This window comes from Pristiophorus japonicus, chromosome 13 (genome assembly GCF_044704955.1).
Source record: "Pristiophorus japonicus isolate sPriJap1 chromosome 13, sPriJap1.hap1, whole genome shotgun sequence".
Lineage (NCBI taxonomy): Eukaryota > Metazoa > Chordata > Chondrichthyes > Pristiophoridae > Pristiophorus > Pristiophorus japonicus.
In genome coordinates this window covers 172,482,955-172,499,981 of record NC_091989.1, presented here as the reverse complement: position 1 = coordinate 172,499,981, position 17,027 = coordinate 172,482,955, and the positions used below count along the sequence as shown (strand labels likewise).

The 17,027-nt window shown below is 46.1% G+C and overlaps 1 protein-coding gene across 1 annotated transcript in view; it reads left to right on the top strand.

Moving 5' to 3' along the window:
* Positions 1–17,027, top strand: part of dusp22a (dual specificity phosphatase 22a) — a 362,961-nt gene that overhangs the window by 159,841 nt on the left and 186,093 nt on the right. The window contains exon 3 of the mRNA XM_070897023.1: positions 4,909–4,942. Within this exon, the coding sequence (XP_070753124.1) occupies positions 4,909–4,942 (34 nt within the window). The remainder of the gene's footprint in view (positions 1–4,908; positions 4,943–17,027) is intronic.

Sequence of the window (17,027 nt, the reverse complement as noted above, 5' to 3'; positions counted from 1 at the left end):
ACTCACTCACTGTTCAGTCTTTCATACACCCACGCACTCACTCACTGTTCAGTCTTTCACACACAAACTCACTCACTGTTCAGTCTTTCACACACGCACTCACTCACTGTTCAGTCTTTCACACACACACATTCACTGTTCAGTCTTTCACACACACTCACTCACTGTTCAGTCTTTCACACACACACACTCACTGTTCAGTCTTTCACACACACACACTCACTGGTCAGTCTTTCACACACGCACTCACTCACTGTTCAGTCTTTCACACACACTCACTCACTGTTCAGTCTTTCACACACACACACTCACTGTTCAGTCTTTCACACACACAGGCACTCACTCACTGATCAGTCTTTCACACACACACGCACTCACTCACTGTTCAGTCTTTCACACACACACGCACTCACTCACTTCAGTCTTTCACACACACAGGCACTCACTCACTGTTCAGTCTTTCACACACACAGGCACTCACTCACTGTTCAGTCTTTCACACACACAGGCACTCACTCACTGTTCAGTCTTTCACACACACAGGCACTCACTCACTGTTCAGTCTTTCACACACACAGGCACTCACTCACTGTTCAGTCGTTCACACACACACACGCACTCACTCACTGTTCAGTCTTTCACACACACACACTCACTCACTGTTCAGTCTTTCACACACAGGCACTCACTCACTGTTCAGTCTTTCACACACGCACTCGCTCACTGTTCAGTCTTTCACACACACACGCACTCACTCACTGTTCAGTCTTTCACACACACAGGCACTCACTCACTGTTCAGTCTTTCACACACACAGGCACTCACTCACTGTTCAGTCTTTCACACACACAGGCACTCACTCACTGTTCAGTCTTTCACACACACACGCACTCACTCACTGATCAGTCTTTCACACACACAGGCACTCACTCACTGTTCAGTCTTTTACACACACACACACTCACTGATCAGTCTTTCACACACACAGGCACTCAATCACTGTTCAGTCTTTCACACACACGCACTCACTCACTGTTCAGTCTTTCACACACACGCACTCACTCACTGATCAGTCTTTCACACACAGGCACTCACTCACTGTTCAGTCTTTCACACACACATGCACTCACTCACTGTTCAGTCTTTCACACACACATGCACTCACTCACTGTTCAGTCTTTCACACACACACACACTCACTCACTGATCAGTCTTTCACACACAGAGGCTCTCAATCACTGTTCATTCATTCACACACGTGCACGTATGCATGAATCCTCACCACAAAGCTGCATTTCCTGATTGACTTGATCACACAGATTCAGTCCCACCCTCGGCTATTGTCATGCTCCACACCAAAAGAACATTCTTTTCAGATTGTGTCGCCCTCTTTGTTTACAGGGTACCGCCTCAGAGCTAACACTCCATGGGGGATTGAAAAGGAGCCCCAGCGTCAATCGCAGAAAAGACTGTCAGCACCGACTCCAGTGCTTCTATACGGACACGTACCCAGAGCATCCCCTTGGGCTGTGTTACTCCAGGATGGGCAAGTTAGCCCAATGCAGGGCTCCACAGAGAATCCCATGGAAGAGGACATTTTAAAACAACAACAACGTATATTTATATAGCGCCTTTAACGTAGTGAAACGTCCCAAGGTGCTTCACAGGAGTATTATGAGGTAACACATTTGACGCCGAACCTAAAATAAAGCCAGGATTGCTGCCTGAATAAATATTTAACACTGATAGCGTACACCCATGGAGTTATCTGCACCCATTAAGAACTATATGGAAAATAACAGATTCCCAGCAGAGTCACTTCTGCCACCCTTGTGAGTGCTCCAGTAATGTGGGCACGCTGCAGCTGTGTATTCATCTCAGCTGTGGTCGGATGCTATTTTTCAGACAGCGCATGGTACAGTGATCGGTGTGAAAGGCAGGATGGGCTGGGTTAGGAGTGCTCTGGAGCAATTTCAGGTATTCTTATATTGGAAGGCTTATTGCACCAAACGTATTTATAATAATACACTTTCTAATTATGACAGTAAATACTTGTGTTAAGAGACATACTTTTATATAAACTATTTACCCCTCCACATATCCTGAAACAGCAGGTTTCAAAACCAAATGGTTCTGAAATAAAATGGGTCAGAATCTATTTTAATAAGAACATAAGAATTAGGAGCAGGAGTAGGCCATTTGGCCCCTCGAGCCTGCTCCGCCATTCAATAAGATCATGGCTGATTTTCGATCTCAACACTTTCCTGCCCGATCCCCATATCCCTTGATTCCCTTAGAGTCCAAAGATCTATCTATCTCAGCCTTGAATATACTCAACGACTCAAAGTCCATATCCCTTTGGGGCGGAGAATCCCCAAAATTCACAACCCTCTGAGTGAAGAAATTCTTCCTCATCTCAGTCTTAAATGGCCGACCCCTTATCCTGAGATTATGTCCCCTAATTCTAGACTCTCCAGCCAGGGGAAGCAACCTCTCAGCATCTACCCTGTCAATCCCCCTCCAAATCTTATATGTTTCAATCAGATCACCTCTCATTCTTCCAAATTCCAGAGAGTTTAAGCTTGAAATGTGCTCCATAGGGTCAGTAGAGTACTTCCGTGTGAACGTTCAGGGTTCAAATGCATGACTCGTGGGCTCCATGGCGGAGTCCTTCAGTAGGGGATATTCTGAGAATTGCTCTTGTGGGACAGGCACAGGAGTGAACATTACACGTAAGCACTGATCCCAAGACTAATCCCCTGAAGCTTTTGCAATGCACAGATACCTTTGCACACGTTACATGATAGATCAGGAGGTTCTATCTGGAGAGGTGCAAAAGGCATTTAATGCTCAAAGGATTAGTCTAGCCAATCACAGAACGCCTCACCTCTGTGTGATTTTACAAAAGGCACAAATGTGAACAGCTGTTGAGTAAAGCCCTGACTCCAGGTATGTGGGCTGTGTGAGAAGAATCCTAAAAGCCCAATGCAGGGTCAGTGCTGATAGTTCGTGTGCCTGTGAATTGTCAGCGGGCAGACAGACATTGTGTAGGACAGGTGCAATGCAAGATTTTAAACAAACCCACTGGAAATCAAGACTTTAAAGGTTAATTTCTGCATCTTATTTCCTCCTAAGCTGCCAATATGCCATTCTACATGCTCCGCATCCTTCCTGTGTCCCCACTGTGTTAACGTCAAGCTCATTGGGCCACCGGTGTGAAACACCTTAGTTGCCTCTTCTCCATCAACACTTTTTAAATGATTCGTTTCTGGGATATGGGCGTCACGGGCAAGGCCAGCATTTATTGCCCATCCCTAATTGCCCTCGAGAAGCTGTGGTGAGCCATCTTCTTGAACCGCTGTAGTCCCTTCCTCCTATAACTTCCAGCCTTTTAAAATCCAAACTTGTTGTCCAAACCTCACCACAACTTTAGTCTTTCTCACCTTCTCTTTTACAATCTTGGTTGATTGCGTCCTGCATTACAGGCCTTGGTCATTTTATCTTAAAAGAAATGTAAGTGATGAATTCAGTAATGTAGTTAGAGATTAATTTTTAAATTTTATTTATTTGTCATGGGGATGTGGGCGTCGCTGGCAAGGCCAGCATTTATTGCTCATCCCTAATTGCCCTCGAGAGGGCGGTGGTGAGCCACCTTATACAACTGAGTAATTTGCTGGGCCATTTCAGAGGGCAGTGAAGAGTCAACCACATTGCTGTGGGACTGGAGTCGCTTATAGGCCAGACCGGGTAAGGGCGGCAGATTTCCTTCCCCAAAGAACATTAGTAAACCAGATGGGTTTTTGCAACAATCCATTGTTTCATGGTCCCCATTACTGATACTAGCTTTATACTCCAGCTTTCTTTAATTAACTGAATTTACTAGTCCAGTAATATAACCACTATGCTACCGTACCCCTATGGAATACTCTTCACTTGCCTGGATGGCTAGATACCATCCAGGTCAAAGCAATCCGACAGATCGGCAGCCCACTCACCTCCTTAAACACTCACTCCCTCCACCACCGGCGCGCCGTGGCTGCAGTGTGTGCTAGCCACAGGATGCACTGCAGCAACTCACCAAGGCTTCTTCGACAGCACCTCCCGAACCCACGACCTCTGCCACCTAGAAGGACAAGGGCAGCAGGGTGCATGCATGGGGACATCAGCGCCTCCAAGTTCCCCTCCAAGTCACGCACCATCAGCTCTGCAGTTGCCAGCAGCCCTCCGGTACCTCAAATGAGTGAACATTCTTTACGCGTCACCCCGGGCGGTGAGCGTTGTCAATCTGCTCGTCCACAGAGGAAATCGCTCCTGAACCCGATCCTGCCTTCACCTGATACCCAAGCACTTGTGTCTTTCATAGGAGTTGCTGGCTGGCAAATGGCATAGGCAGTCTGAGCTGTACATCGCCCGCCCTACCCGCATCTCCTACCCAGGAACGCTGAGGCCGATTGAAGCACCCTGAGATTAACAAACAAAGCGCAGACTGGGAATGGAAGCCCATGGCAGGTTCTGGTCTGTATGGCTCAGTGCATCAAGCTCATTGTTGATGGCCTCGCATTTGTTGTAGAGTACAGGCTAGGATTTGGAATGCACTGGCTGATGGGATGGAGGATACAATAGTCAATAGTCGCCTTCGAAAGGGAATTGGATAAATATTTGAAGGAGAAAAAATTGTAGGGATATGGGGAAAGAGCTGGGGAGTGGGATGAACTGGATTGCTCTTCGAAAGAGCCGGTGCAGACTCGATGGGCCGAATGGCCTCCTTCAGTGCTGTACTATTCTATGATTCTATGAGTTTTCGGAGAAGCTGGATTTATTGGTATGCTTGAGCTGGCTGTTAGTCATGTGGCTATAATTTGGAAAATGGATTCTTGATTTAATGAAGACATTTTCTTCTTTTGCTAGATTTTAGATGGCCTCTACCTTGGAAATATTAGAGGTAAGTGCAGTTATCACTATATATAGTCATGTTATCAAAATGGGTTGAAATTGCATTAACATCTCATGAAATTCTTCTGCCCGCCATTTGAACAAAGCCTGTTTTAAAATTCCTATGTTGGCAGACAATAGAATTTCATGCCATAGAACTGTACAGTACAGAAAGAGGCCGTTCGGCCCATTATTTCTGAGCCAGCTAATTGATAGAGCCATCCAAAACCAATACCGCTGCCTAGCTCTCCTCCAACAGCCTTGTGTCTTCCTCTGTTCAAGTAGTTGTCCACTTTTCCCTTAAAAGATGCAGCAGTCTCTGCTTCAACCACTCTCTGTGGCAAAGCAATCCACGATCCAACAACCCGCTTTGTAAAGACATTCCTCCAAACCCATTCCCTCACTCTCAGTGACAGTTCTGAACTGATGATTCCCCCCTCCCCAGTCGCTGACTCCCCAAGCAGAGGAAATAAGAACACACTTGTTATTAAAGTAAATTTTCAACCCCCTGAAGTTTAATTTCCATTTATAATGTGTATCGAGTATCATAGTGATTCCTTTCTAACTTTGTTGGTTAGGAATACAGAAAGTGCCCTCTGGAATTGCTACTGTTTCAGGTGGGATCTTCACCTGAAAGGGCCTCGGTTTAACATCTCATCCGAAAGGCGGCACCTCCAACAGTGCAGCGCTCTCTCAGCACTACATTGGAGTGTCAGCCTAGATTTATGTGCTCAAGTCCCCCTCCCTGGAGGGGGACTTGAACCCACAGCCTTCTCACTCGGAGGCGAGGGTGCTACCTTGCCACTGTAGAGCGACGGTCGTGCTAAGTTACGAGGCTCCGGAGCAAAATGGGATTTGCAGAGGCCTGGGAGACGTGCACCTCACATGGTGGAATAGTGAGTGAGCTGGTGAGGGGAACCTCAAAGAAAAGTAATTGGCAAAAGAACAAGAGGCGACATGAGGAAAACATTTATTTTTACGTAGCGAGTTGTTGTGATCTGGAACACACTGCCTTAAAGGGTGGTGGAAGGGGATTCAGTAATAACTTTCAGTGGGGAATTGGATAAACACTTGATGGTGAAAAATCGCAGGGCTGTGGGGAAAGAGCAGGGGAGTGGGACTACTTAGATAGCTCTTTCGAAGAGCTGGCACAGGCACGATGGATTGAATGGCCTCCTTCTGTGCTGTATCTTTCTACGATTCTACGAATGGAGAATAATATATGTGTTAAAACAGTGGGAGGGAAAATCTACACACCTAATCTGATCCAATTGAATGGCGGAACAGGCTTGAGGGGCTGAATGGCCTACTCCCGTTCCTATATAGAAGGCCTTCCCCTCTATCCCTAAAGCAGGGTGCGTGAGCAGCAACGCGTAAAACTGATGGCTGTCAGTATGGAAGGATCCCCGAACTAATCCGGCACCAGGTTCACTGTAAACAATTCAGCTTCTCATTTTATATATCAGTAAAATATCTGGTTACAATATACAGTTTTGGATCAGTCCTTGTCACCTCACCCATCTCATTGATAAATATGTCAACTATATTTATTTCCCTTAGTTGGGAGACCTGAAAAAAAAATCTGAATACAAATAGTAATTGTCTTGAAGAGAAATCTGTGTATACAGAATGGCAGAGGCCCTTTCCTTAGCTGTCTGAAAGTTCACCACTTGCTCTGTGAGGTTTTCAGTACTTCCTGTGTGTATATTTAGTGTAATTGTGTAACTGTTAGGATTAAACGACAGGATGTTAATCAGAGCTCAACCCTTTTTGACCATACCCTTACTTTTTCTTGCTACTTTTCCCTTTTGCTGTCCCTATTTAATCCATATATAGGAACGGGAGTAGGCCATTCAGCCCCTCAAGCCTGTTCCGCCATTCAATTAGATCAGATTAGGCTGGTCTGTGTCTTAACTCCATCCAGCTGCCTTAGTTCCGTAACCCTTAATGCAGTTATCCAACCAAAGTCTATCAGTCTCAGTTTTGAAATTTCCAATTGACCCCCCAGCCTCAACAGCGTTTGGGGGAGAGTGTTATGTATGCATGCTTGCATTGTTACATGATGTATGTAACACTGAATGTACCTTTACACTTACCCACACCACCGAGTATGTACCCTATCCACTGCTGCACTGGCTACCCCACTGAGGGAATCCCACAACAGTGACACCCACATGGTCTGTGTGTGAGGGGGGGGGGGGGAGGGAAATGTACGAGGCCAGCCTCAAGTACAGGGATCACACCTGGCACCCACACAACCCTCACCACAACCTCCCACAGCCCACCACTGATCATCTCCCCGGGTCATGACAATAAGGACTTGAAAAATGCTTAGGTGGGGAGTGTTATGTATGCGTGCTTGTATTGTTATATGATGTATGTAACACTGAATGTACCTTTACCCTGTACACACCTTACCTGTACACCAGGGGGTGGCTGCTGCTGGAGACCTAAGGATCACCAGCACACTGCAGGTAACCCAGTATAAAAGGGAGCTCACAGCTTGGGGTCCTCACTCTAGGAGCTGCAAATAAAGGATTACAGTCTACACACTTTGAGTACCATACCCCTGCCTCGTGGAGTCATTAACAAGGTGCCGACATACATAATAGAGAGAGTTCCAGATTTCCACTACCCTTTGTGTGCAGAAGTGCTTCCTGATACCATCCCCTGGACTGCCTAGCTCTAATTTTAAAGTTATACCCACTTGTTCTGGATTCACCCACCAGAGGGATTAGTTTCTCTCCAGCGACCCTATTTAATCGTCTTAAACACCTCAATTAGATCGTCTCATATTCTTCTATACTCAAGGGAATGCATGCCGACATTTTAAGATGTATTATTTTTGCTTTATAGCACTGTTTTCACTTGTTTGAGTGAAGAAGCATTTTTAAAATTGCCCCTTTAGAACTAGGATATTGCAAACACTGCACGAGGTAGAAAAAGCCATAAAACAGCTTAAAAACAACAAAGCTACGGGTGGAATCCCTGCTGAGGCGCTAAAGTATCGCGGAGAGGCGCTGTTGGCGAGGATACATGACCTCATCTCCCTCATCTGGAGGGAGGAGAGCATGCCGGGAGATCTCAGAGATGCAGTGATCGTGACCATCTTTAAAAAAGGGGACAAGTCCGACTGCGGCAACTACAGGGGAATCTCCCTGCTATCAGCCACTGGGAAAGTTGTCGCTAGAATCCTCCTCAACCATCTTCTCCCTGTGGCCGAGGAGCTCCTCCTGGAGTCGCAGTGCGGATTTCGTCCCCTACGGGGCACAACGGACATGATTTTTGCAGCACGACAGCTGCAAGAAAAATGTAGGGAAGAGTGGCAGCCCTTATACATGGCCTTCTTCGACCTTACAAAGGCCTTTGACGCTGTCAACCGCGAGGGTCTGTGGAGCGCTTTCCTCCGTTTTGGATGCCCCCAAAAGTTCATCACCGTCATCTGCCTGCAGGCCGTGATCCTTACTAACGGATCCATCACAGACCCAATCCACGTCTGGACCGGGGTCAAGCAGGGCTGCGTCATCACCCCAACCCTCTTCTCGATCTTCCCCCCTGCCATGCTCCACCTCACAGTCGATAAGCTCCCCGCTGGAGTGGAACTAAACCATAGAATCAGTGGGAAGCTGTTCAACCTTCGCCGTCTCCAGGCCAGGTCCAAGACCACCCCAACCTCTGTCATCGAGCTACAGTACACGGACATAGAAACATAGAAACATAGAAAATAGGTGCAGGAGTAGGCCATTCGGCCCTTCAAGCCTGCACCACCATTCAATAAGATCATGGCTGATCATTCAGCTCAGTACCCCTTTCCTGCTTTCTCTCCATACCCCTTGATCCCTTTAGCTGTAAGGGCCATATCTAACTCCCTCTTGAATATATCCAATGAACTGGCATCAACAACTCTCTGCGGTAGGGAATTCCACAGGTTAACAACTCTCTGAGTGAAGCAGTTTCTTCCCATCTCGGTCCTAAATGGCTTACCCCTTATCCTTAGACTGTGTCCCCTGGTTCTGGACTTCCCCAACATCGGGAACATTCTTCCTGCATCTAAACTGTCCAGTCCCATCAGAATTTTATATGTTTCTATGAGATCCCCTCTCATCCTTCTAAACTCCAGTGAACACAGGCCCAGTCATAAGAACATAAGAACATAAGAATTAGGAACAGGAGTAGGCCATCTAGCCCCTCGAGCCTGCACCACCATTCAAAAAGATCATGGCTGATCTGGCCGTGGACTCAGCTCCACTTACCCGCCCGCTCCCCATATGCCTTAATTCCCTTATTGGTTAAAAATCTATCTATCTGTGACTTGAATACATTCAATGAGCTAGCCTCAACTGCATTCTTGGGTAGAGAATTCCACAGATTCACAACCCTCTGGGAGAAGAAATTTCTTCTCAACTCAGTTTTAAATAGGCTCCCCCGTATTTTGAGGCTGTGGCCCCCTAGTTCTAGTCTCCCCGACCAGTGGAAACAACCTCTCTGCCTCTATCTTGTCTATCCCTTTCATTATTTTAAATGTTTCTACACGATCATCCCTCATCTTTCTGAACCACAACGAGTAAAGACCCAGTCTACTCAATCTATCATCATAAGGTAACCCCCTCATCTCCAGAATCAGCCTAGTGAATCGTCTCTGTACCCCCTCCAAGGCTAGTATATCCTTCCTTAAGTAAGGTGACCAAAACTGCACACAGTACTCCAGGTGCGGCCTCACCAATACCCTGTACAGTTGCAGCAGGACCTCCCTGCTTTTGTACTCCATCCCTCTCGCAATGAAGGCCAACATTCCATTCGTCTTCCTGATTACCTGCTGCACCTGCAAACTAACTTTTTGGGATTCATGCACATGGACCCCCAGGTCCCTCTGCACTGCAGCATGTTGTAATTTCTCCCCATTCAAATAATATTCCCTTTTACTGTTTTTTTTCCAAGGTGGATGACCTCACATTTTCCAACATTGTATTCCATCTGCCAAACCTTAGCCCATTCGCTTAACCTATCTAAATCTCTTTGCAGCCTCTCTGTGTCCTCTGCACAACCCGCTTTCCCACTAATCTTTGTGTCACCTGCAAATTTTGTTACACTACACTCTGTCCCCTCTTCCAGGTCATCTATGTACATTGTAAACAGTTGTGTTCCCAGTACCGATCCCTGTGGCACACCACTAACCACCGATTTCCAACCTGAAAAGGACCCATTTATCCCGACTCTCTGCTTTCTGTTAGCCAGCCAATTCTCGATCCATGCTAATACATTTCCTCTGACTCCGCGTACCTTTATCTTCTGCAGTAACCTTTTGTGTGGCACCTTATCGAATGCCTTTTGGAAATCTAAATACACCACATCCATCGGTACACCTCTATCCACCATGCTCGTTATATCCTCAAAGAATTCCAGTAAATTAGTAAAACATGATTTCCCCTTCATGAATCGTTGTTGTGTCTGCTTGATTGCACTATTCCTATCTAGATGTCCCGCTATTTCTTCCTTAATGATAGCTTCAAGCATTTTCCCTACTACAGATGTTAAACTAACCGGCCTATAGTTACCTGCCTTTTGTCTGCCCCCTTTTTTAAACAGAGGCATTACATTAGCTGCTTTCCAATCCACTGGTACCTCCCCAGAGTCCAGAGAATTTTGGTAGATTATAACGAATGCATCTGCTATAACTTCCGCCATTTCTTTTAATACCCTGGGATGTATTTCATCAGGACCAGGGGACTTGTCTACCTTGAGTCCCATTAGCCTGTCCAGCACCACCTCCCTAGTGATAGTGATTGTCTCAAGGTCCTCCCTTCTCACATTCCCGTGACCAGCAATTTTTGGCATGGTTTTTGTGTCTTCCACTGTGAAGACCGAAGCAAAATAATTGTTTAAGGTCTCAGCCATTTCCACATTTCCCATTACTAAATCCCCCTTCTCATCTTCTAAAGGACCAACATTTACTTTAGTCACTCTTTTCCGTTTTATATATCAGTAAAAGCTTTTACTATCTGTTTTTATGTTTTGCGCAAGTTTACTTTCGTAATCTATCTTTCCTTTCTTTATTGCTTTCTTTGCTGTCGTTTAAAATTTTCCCAATCTTCTAGTTTCCCACTAATCTTGGCCACCTTATACGCATTGTTTTTTAATTTGATACTCTCCTTTATTTCCTTGGTTATCCACGGCTGGTTATCCCTTCCCTTACCGCCCTTCTTTTTCACTGGAATATATTTTTGTTGAGCACTATGAAAGAGCTCCTTAAAAGTCCTCCACTGTTCCTCAATTGTTCCACCGTTTAGTCTGTATTCCCAGTCTACTTTAGCTAACTCTGCCCTCATCCCACTGTAGTCCCCTTTGTTTAAGCATAGTATGCTCGTTTGAGACACTACTTCCTCACCCTTAATCTATATTACAAATTCAACCATACTGTGATCACTCATTCCAAGAGGAACTTTTACGAGGAGATTGTTTATTATTCCTGTCTCATTACACAGGACCAGATCTAAGATAGCTTGCTCCCTTGTAGGTTCTGTAACATACTGTTCTAAGAAACAATCCCGTATGCATTCTATGAATTCCTCCTCCAAGCTACCCCGTGCGATTTGATTTGACCAATCGATACGTAGGTTAATATCCCCCATGATTACTGCCGTTCCTTTTTCACATGCCTCTATTATTCCCTTGATTATTGTCTACCCACTGTGAAGTTATTATTTGGGGGCCTATAAACTACGCCCACCAGTGACTTTTTCCCCTACTCTCTCTAATCTCTACCCACAATGATTCAACATTTTGTTCATTAGAGCCAATATCGTCTCTCACAACTGCCCTGATATCATCCTTTATTAATAGAGCTACCCCACCTCCTTTCCCTTCTTGTCTATCTTTCCGAATTGTCAGATACCCCTGTGTGTTTAATTCCCAGTCTTGGCCACCCTGCAACCACGTTTCTGTAATGGCCACCAAATCAAAACCATTTGTAATGATTTGTGCCGTCAACTCATTTACTTTATTTCGAATGCTGCGTGCGTTTAGGTAAAGTGTTTTAATACTAGCTTTTAAACCATGATTTTTAGTTTTGACCCCTCCTGCAGCCCCTTTATATTCATATATATTGTCCCTTCCTATCACCTTGTGGTTTACACTTACCCCAGTGCTACTGTGCTCTGTTGCCTCCTGCCTTTTGCATTCTTTCTTGGGGTCCTGTTCATCTGCGCTCTCACCCACTCGAACTAGCTCAGAGCCCTCTCCTGGGTTCTGAATACTCCTCGCATTGAGGCACCGAGCTTTCAGGCTTGCCTTTTTATTACACTTTGACCCTTTAGAATTTTGCTGTACATTGGCCCTTTTTGTTTTTTGCCTTGGGTTTCTCTGCCCTCCACTTTTACTCATCTCCTTTCTGTCTTTTGCTTCTGTCTCCATTTTGTTTCCCTCTGTCTCCCTGCATTGGTTCCCATCCCCCTGCCATATTAGTTTAACTCCTCCCCAACAGCAGTCGCAAACGCTCCCCCGGGACATTGGTTCCGGTCCTGCCTCGGTGCAGACCGTCCGGTTTGTACTGGTCCCACCTTCCCCAGAACCGGTTCCAATGCCCCAGGAATTTGAATCCCTCCCTGCTGCACCACTGCTCAAGCTACGTATTCATCTGTGCTATCCTGCGATTCCTAACTCTGACTAGCACGTGGCACTGGTAGCAATCCCGAGATTACTATCAGTACCACGTGCTAGTCAGAGTAGGACTCTGCGTCTGCGCATATACAAAAGCTGAACTCCAGGACATAGTTGACGTATTTACTGAGGCACATGAAAGCATGGGCCTTAAGCTAAACATCAGTAAGACAAAGGTCCTCCACCAGCCTGTCCTCGCCACAGAGCACTGCCCCCCAATCACCAAGATCCACAGCGCGGCCCTGGACAACGTGGACCACTTCCCTTATCTTGGGAGCCTCCTATCAACAAGAGCAGGCATTGAGATCCAACACTGCCTCCAGTGCACCAGTGCAGCCTTTGGCTGCCTGAGGAAAAGAGTGTTTGAAGACCAGGGCCTCAAAACTGCCACCAAGCTCATGGTCTACAAGGCTGTAGTAATACCCACCCTACTGAATGGCTCAGAAACATGGACCATGTACAGTAGACACCTAAAGTCGCTGGAGAAATACCATCAACGCTGTTTACGCAAGATCTGGGAGGACAGATGCACCAATGTTAGCGTCCTCATCCAGGCCAACATCCCCAGCATTGAAGCACTGACCACACTTGATCAGCTCTGCTAGGCAGGCCACATAGTTCACATGCCTGACACGAGACTCCCAAAGCAAGCGCTCTACTCGGAACTCCTTCACGGCAAACGAGCCAAAGCTGGACAGCGGAAACGTTACAAGGACACCCTCAAAGCCTCCCTGATAAAGTGCAACATCCCACTGACACCTGGGAGTCCCTGGCCCAAGACCGCCCAAAGTGGAGGAAGTGCATCCGGGAGGCCGCTGAGCACCTCGAGTCTCAATGCCGAGAGCATGCAGAAATCAAGCGCAGGCAGCGGAAAGAGCATGTGCCAAACCAGTCCCACCCACCCCTTTCCTCAACGACTGTCAGTCCCAACTGTGACAGAGTCTGTGGTTCTCGTATTGGACTGTACAGCCACCTAAGGACTCATGTTAAGAGTGGAAGCAAGTCTTCCTCGATTCCGAGGGACTGCCTATGATGATGATGATTACAAATGGTCTCAGTAAACCTGAGCTAGGCAAGAGGAGAAAAATAACATCAGCCGGGGTTCCTGCTCTTGATTTTTTTTTTTTTATAAATTCATAGCCAATCGTTTCCAATTCTTTGTCAAGTCACAAACGCCAGAGGTCACCCTGCACCAGTCAAGGATCACTCTGCGCCAATGCTCTTAGCCAAAAGGCCTAGAGCCACTGCACCGTTCCTGGAAGTACTGCAATACCAGGTTCGTGCCATGGAGGTGGATGGGTCAGGTCCCCCACACACCTCCGTGGAGGTGGATGGGTCACCAATCCCACCCACCTCCTGTTTACAAAAATGTAAGCATATACCTTCCTGACCAGGGAGAAACCACCCGGACGTCATGGTGGCTGGTCAGGTTAGTTATGCAGATCTTAGCCAAAAGGCCGGAGCCTGCTCTTGATTGCCACCCAGTGGCTACTACAAAGCGCACACCCATTGGGTTGCCAGGTGATAGCAGGACCGGCTCAGCTGAGCTAGGCCCCATGGTTAAATAGGTCCGTCCGCAAATATTGGGCAGTTGAGAGAGGTGCCAGAGTATGCCTACTGCCCATGGAACTGAACCCCAGCAAGAGAGTGGTGCCTTCAGGAGAGGAGTGGAGACAAAGAAAGAAAAAGAATATAATTTATTTCAAAGGCGACATGAGGGAAAATATTTTTTTTATGCAACGAATGATTAGGATTCAGGGCTGCTGACCGAGGGGCTCTTTGTCGGCCGGCGCGGACACGTTGGCCGAGATGGCCTCCTTCTGCGCTGTAAATTTCTATGTTTTCTATGATTGGGAATGGACTGCTTGATAGGGCGGCGGATGGAGATTCAATAGTAGCCTTCAAAAGGGAATTGGATAAATACTTGAAGGAGAAAAAGAATGCAGGGATATGGGGAACGAGCGGGGGGCAGTGGGACTGACCGGATGGCTCTTCGAAAGAGCCGACTCCTACTCAATGGGCCGAATGGCCTCCTTCTGTGCTGCAATATTCTACGATTCTATATCGGATTTAAAAAAGACAGAGGCAGAGAATTTCAAATGAACCGTACAGAGGTTGAAGTGAAGAATCGCTGTATGGATAAGTGGTGTCGGAGCTCTGATGATTTCTTGCAGTTTCTATTCTGTAACAGTCTTCATTTAGAGTGAAATGGAAGGCTGCAAACAGTCAGTTGAGGAGCCTGATTGGAACAGGCAGTGGCATTGCCTTCTGTGCAACCGCTCAAGAGAATGGGAATCTCTCCTTGCTGTGATTTATTTTAGGAGCTTTTTGCTGATACACAAGGAGGAACAGGAAGACTTGGCTGCAGCCCCATTGTCTTCTGTCATCGTTTAGGCGGGACAATTCATTCTGACAAAGCCCCACCCGAAACACTGACCGATATCTCTGTTCCAAAGGTCATCAATCCACTGTGCATAGCCAGCATTTTCTCTTTCATTTTGGAGGTTTAAGAACATAAAAATTGAGAGCAGGAGTAGGCCATTCGGCCCCTCGAGCCTACTCCGCCATTCAATGAGATCATGGCTGATCTTCTACCTTAACTCCACTTTCCTGCACTGTCTCCATGTCCCTTGATTCCCTTAATATCCAAAAATCTATCGATCTCAGTCTTGAAAATACTCAACGACTGAGCCTCCACAGCCCTCTGGGGTAGAGAATTCCAGAGATTCACCACCCTCTGAGTGAAGAAGTTTCTCCTCATCTCAGTCCTAAATGGCCGACCGCTTAGTCTGAGACTGTGACTCCTAGTTCCCCAGCCAGAGGAAACATTCTCCCTGCATTTATCCAGTCAAGCCCTATAAGAATTTTGTATGTTTCAATGTTTGTAGTGTTTGCGTTTCTTTTTGTTATCTGTGCTGATCTTGCCTCGTTACCTTCACTGCACCTTGTTTCAAAGTGGATCAGCGCTTAATGTTAGTCAAAATCAGCGTTGAAAATCCCCACAAACACATGTAGCCGTGTGTGCTATTGGAAAATAACCGTGGGAGTGACTTTCACTACGTGTGATGGTACCCACATGCCACAGTTACATAGAATGTCAAGCGCAACATTGTATCTCACTCTGTTATCCTTTGCACGACGTTGGCCTGGAATTTGTGGTGGGTAATAGCAACGAACTAACAGCGTTCGCTGTTGTTACGCCTTTGAAACCAACCACAACTTCAGGATTGAACGCGTGCGCACCCTAACGCGGAAATCCTGAAGTTGCGGTCAGTCACTCACTGCTCCGACACTGCACGTTCCCATCCTGCTCCCCACCCCCCTGACCATAGCCGGCAATCGGTGTAAACAGTGAAATGGGTGAAACTGATGAAAACTTGGGTTTTCACAGCACTAATATCCCTGTTAAATACCCCATTAAGTTTAGCCCCTTTTGAATTAGGTGTAACTGGGGTTTTAACAGCGTATTGACTGCTAAACACATATTGGCCCAGAAATCCCGGCCTGCTCGGGTCCTTACGGAGTGTGTACGGACCCGGGAAGTCATCGCAAAAGCCGGTTTTCAGCGCACAATGTGCATGCACTGAAAACCGACTTTTCCGATCTGCCAAGATGGACAGATCCTCCATATCTCGGGAGCGAGGACATTTGCAAGGGCAAGATTGAGATATTTACCCGTCTCTTGCCCAGCAAATGTCCTGAAAACTCTTGCGCCAGATAAAAGCAGACGCATAGCCTACTTTTACAGGCGTAAGAGTTTTAAAACACATAAAAACATTGTAAAATAAAATTTTTAAAACACATTTTATCGTTAAAAACCCTCCCCACTACGGTAAGTTTATTTTAAACCATAATTTAAAATTTTTTAAAAAGAATCGGAAAAATATGTATTTTTTAAATACATAAATAATGAATTTAAATTAATAAAAATATGTTGTGCATTTTTCTATCTTTTACTATTGGTTATGTGTGTTTGGGGGCTGTTTCTCATTCATAATAATAGGAACTCCAACTTACGGAGTTCCCATTATTATGAATGAGAGTATACTCTACCTGATTGGCTACCCAGAGCCATGTGACTGCAGCTCCAGGCCTGCGCACATCCCGACATGCACGTGCTGCAACACGCAGTCAGTGGAGGCCTCAGGACCAGGATCTCTCATGGGCGAAGCAGCTTCAGGTAAGTGCGTTTATTTTTTCTAGAATCCAGTCGAATGCCCGCGGCGAGGAGAAACCGGAATTTCTGGGCCAATATGGCCCTGAAAAACTAATTTTATATTTGTGGAGTGTCAACTTCCTCCATGAATATTTTTAAGAAATTAAAAAAAAAATTTATATTTTTTAAAAGTTTGTTAATATTTATTTCAGGTTTACCTTTCCCCCATGTAAGACCCACAATCTTTGTTTTGCTCTCTGTAACATTTTTTAAAAGTCCAGAT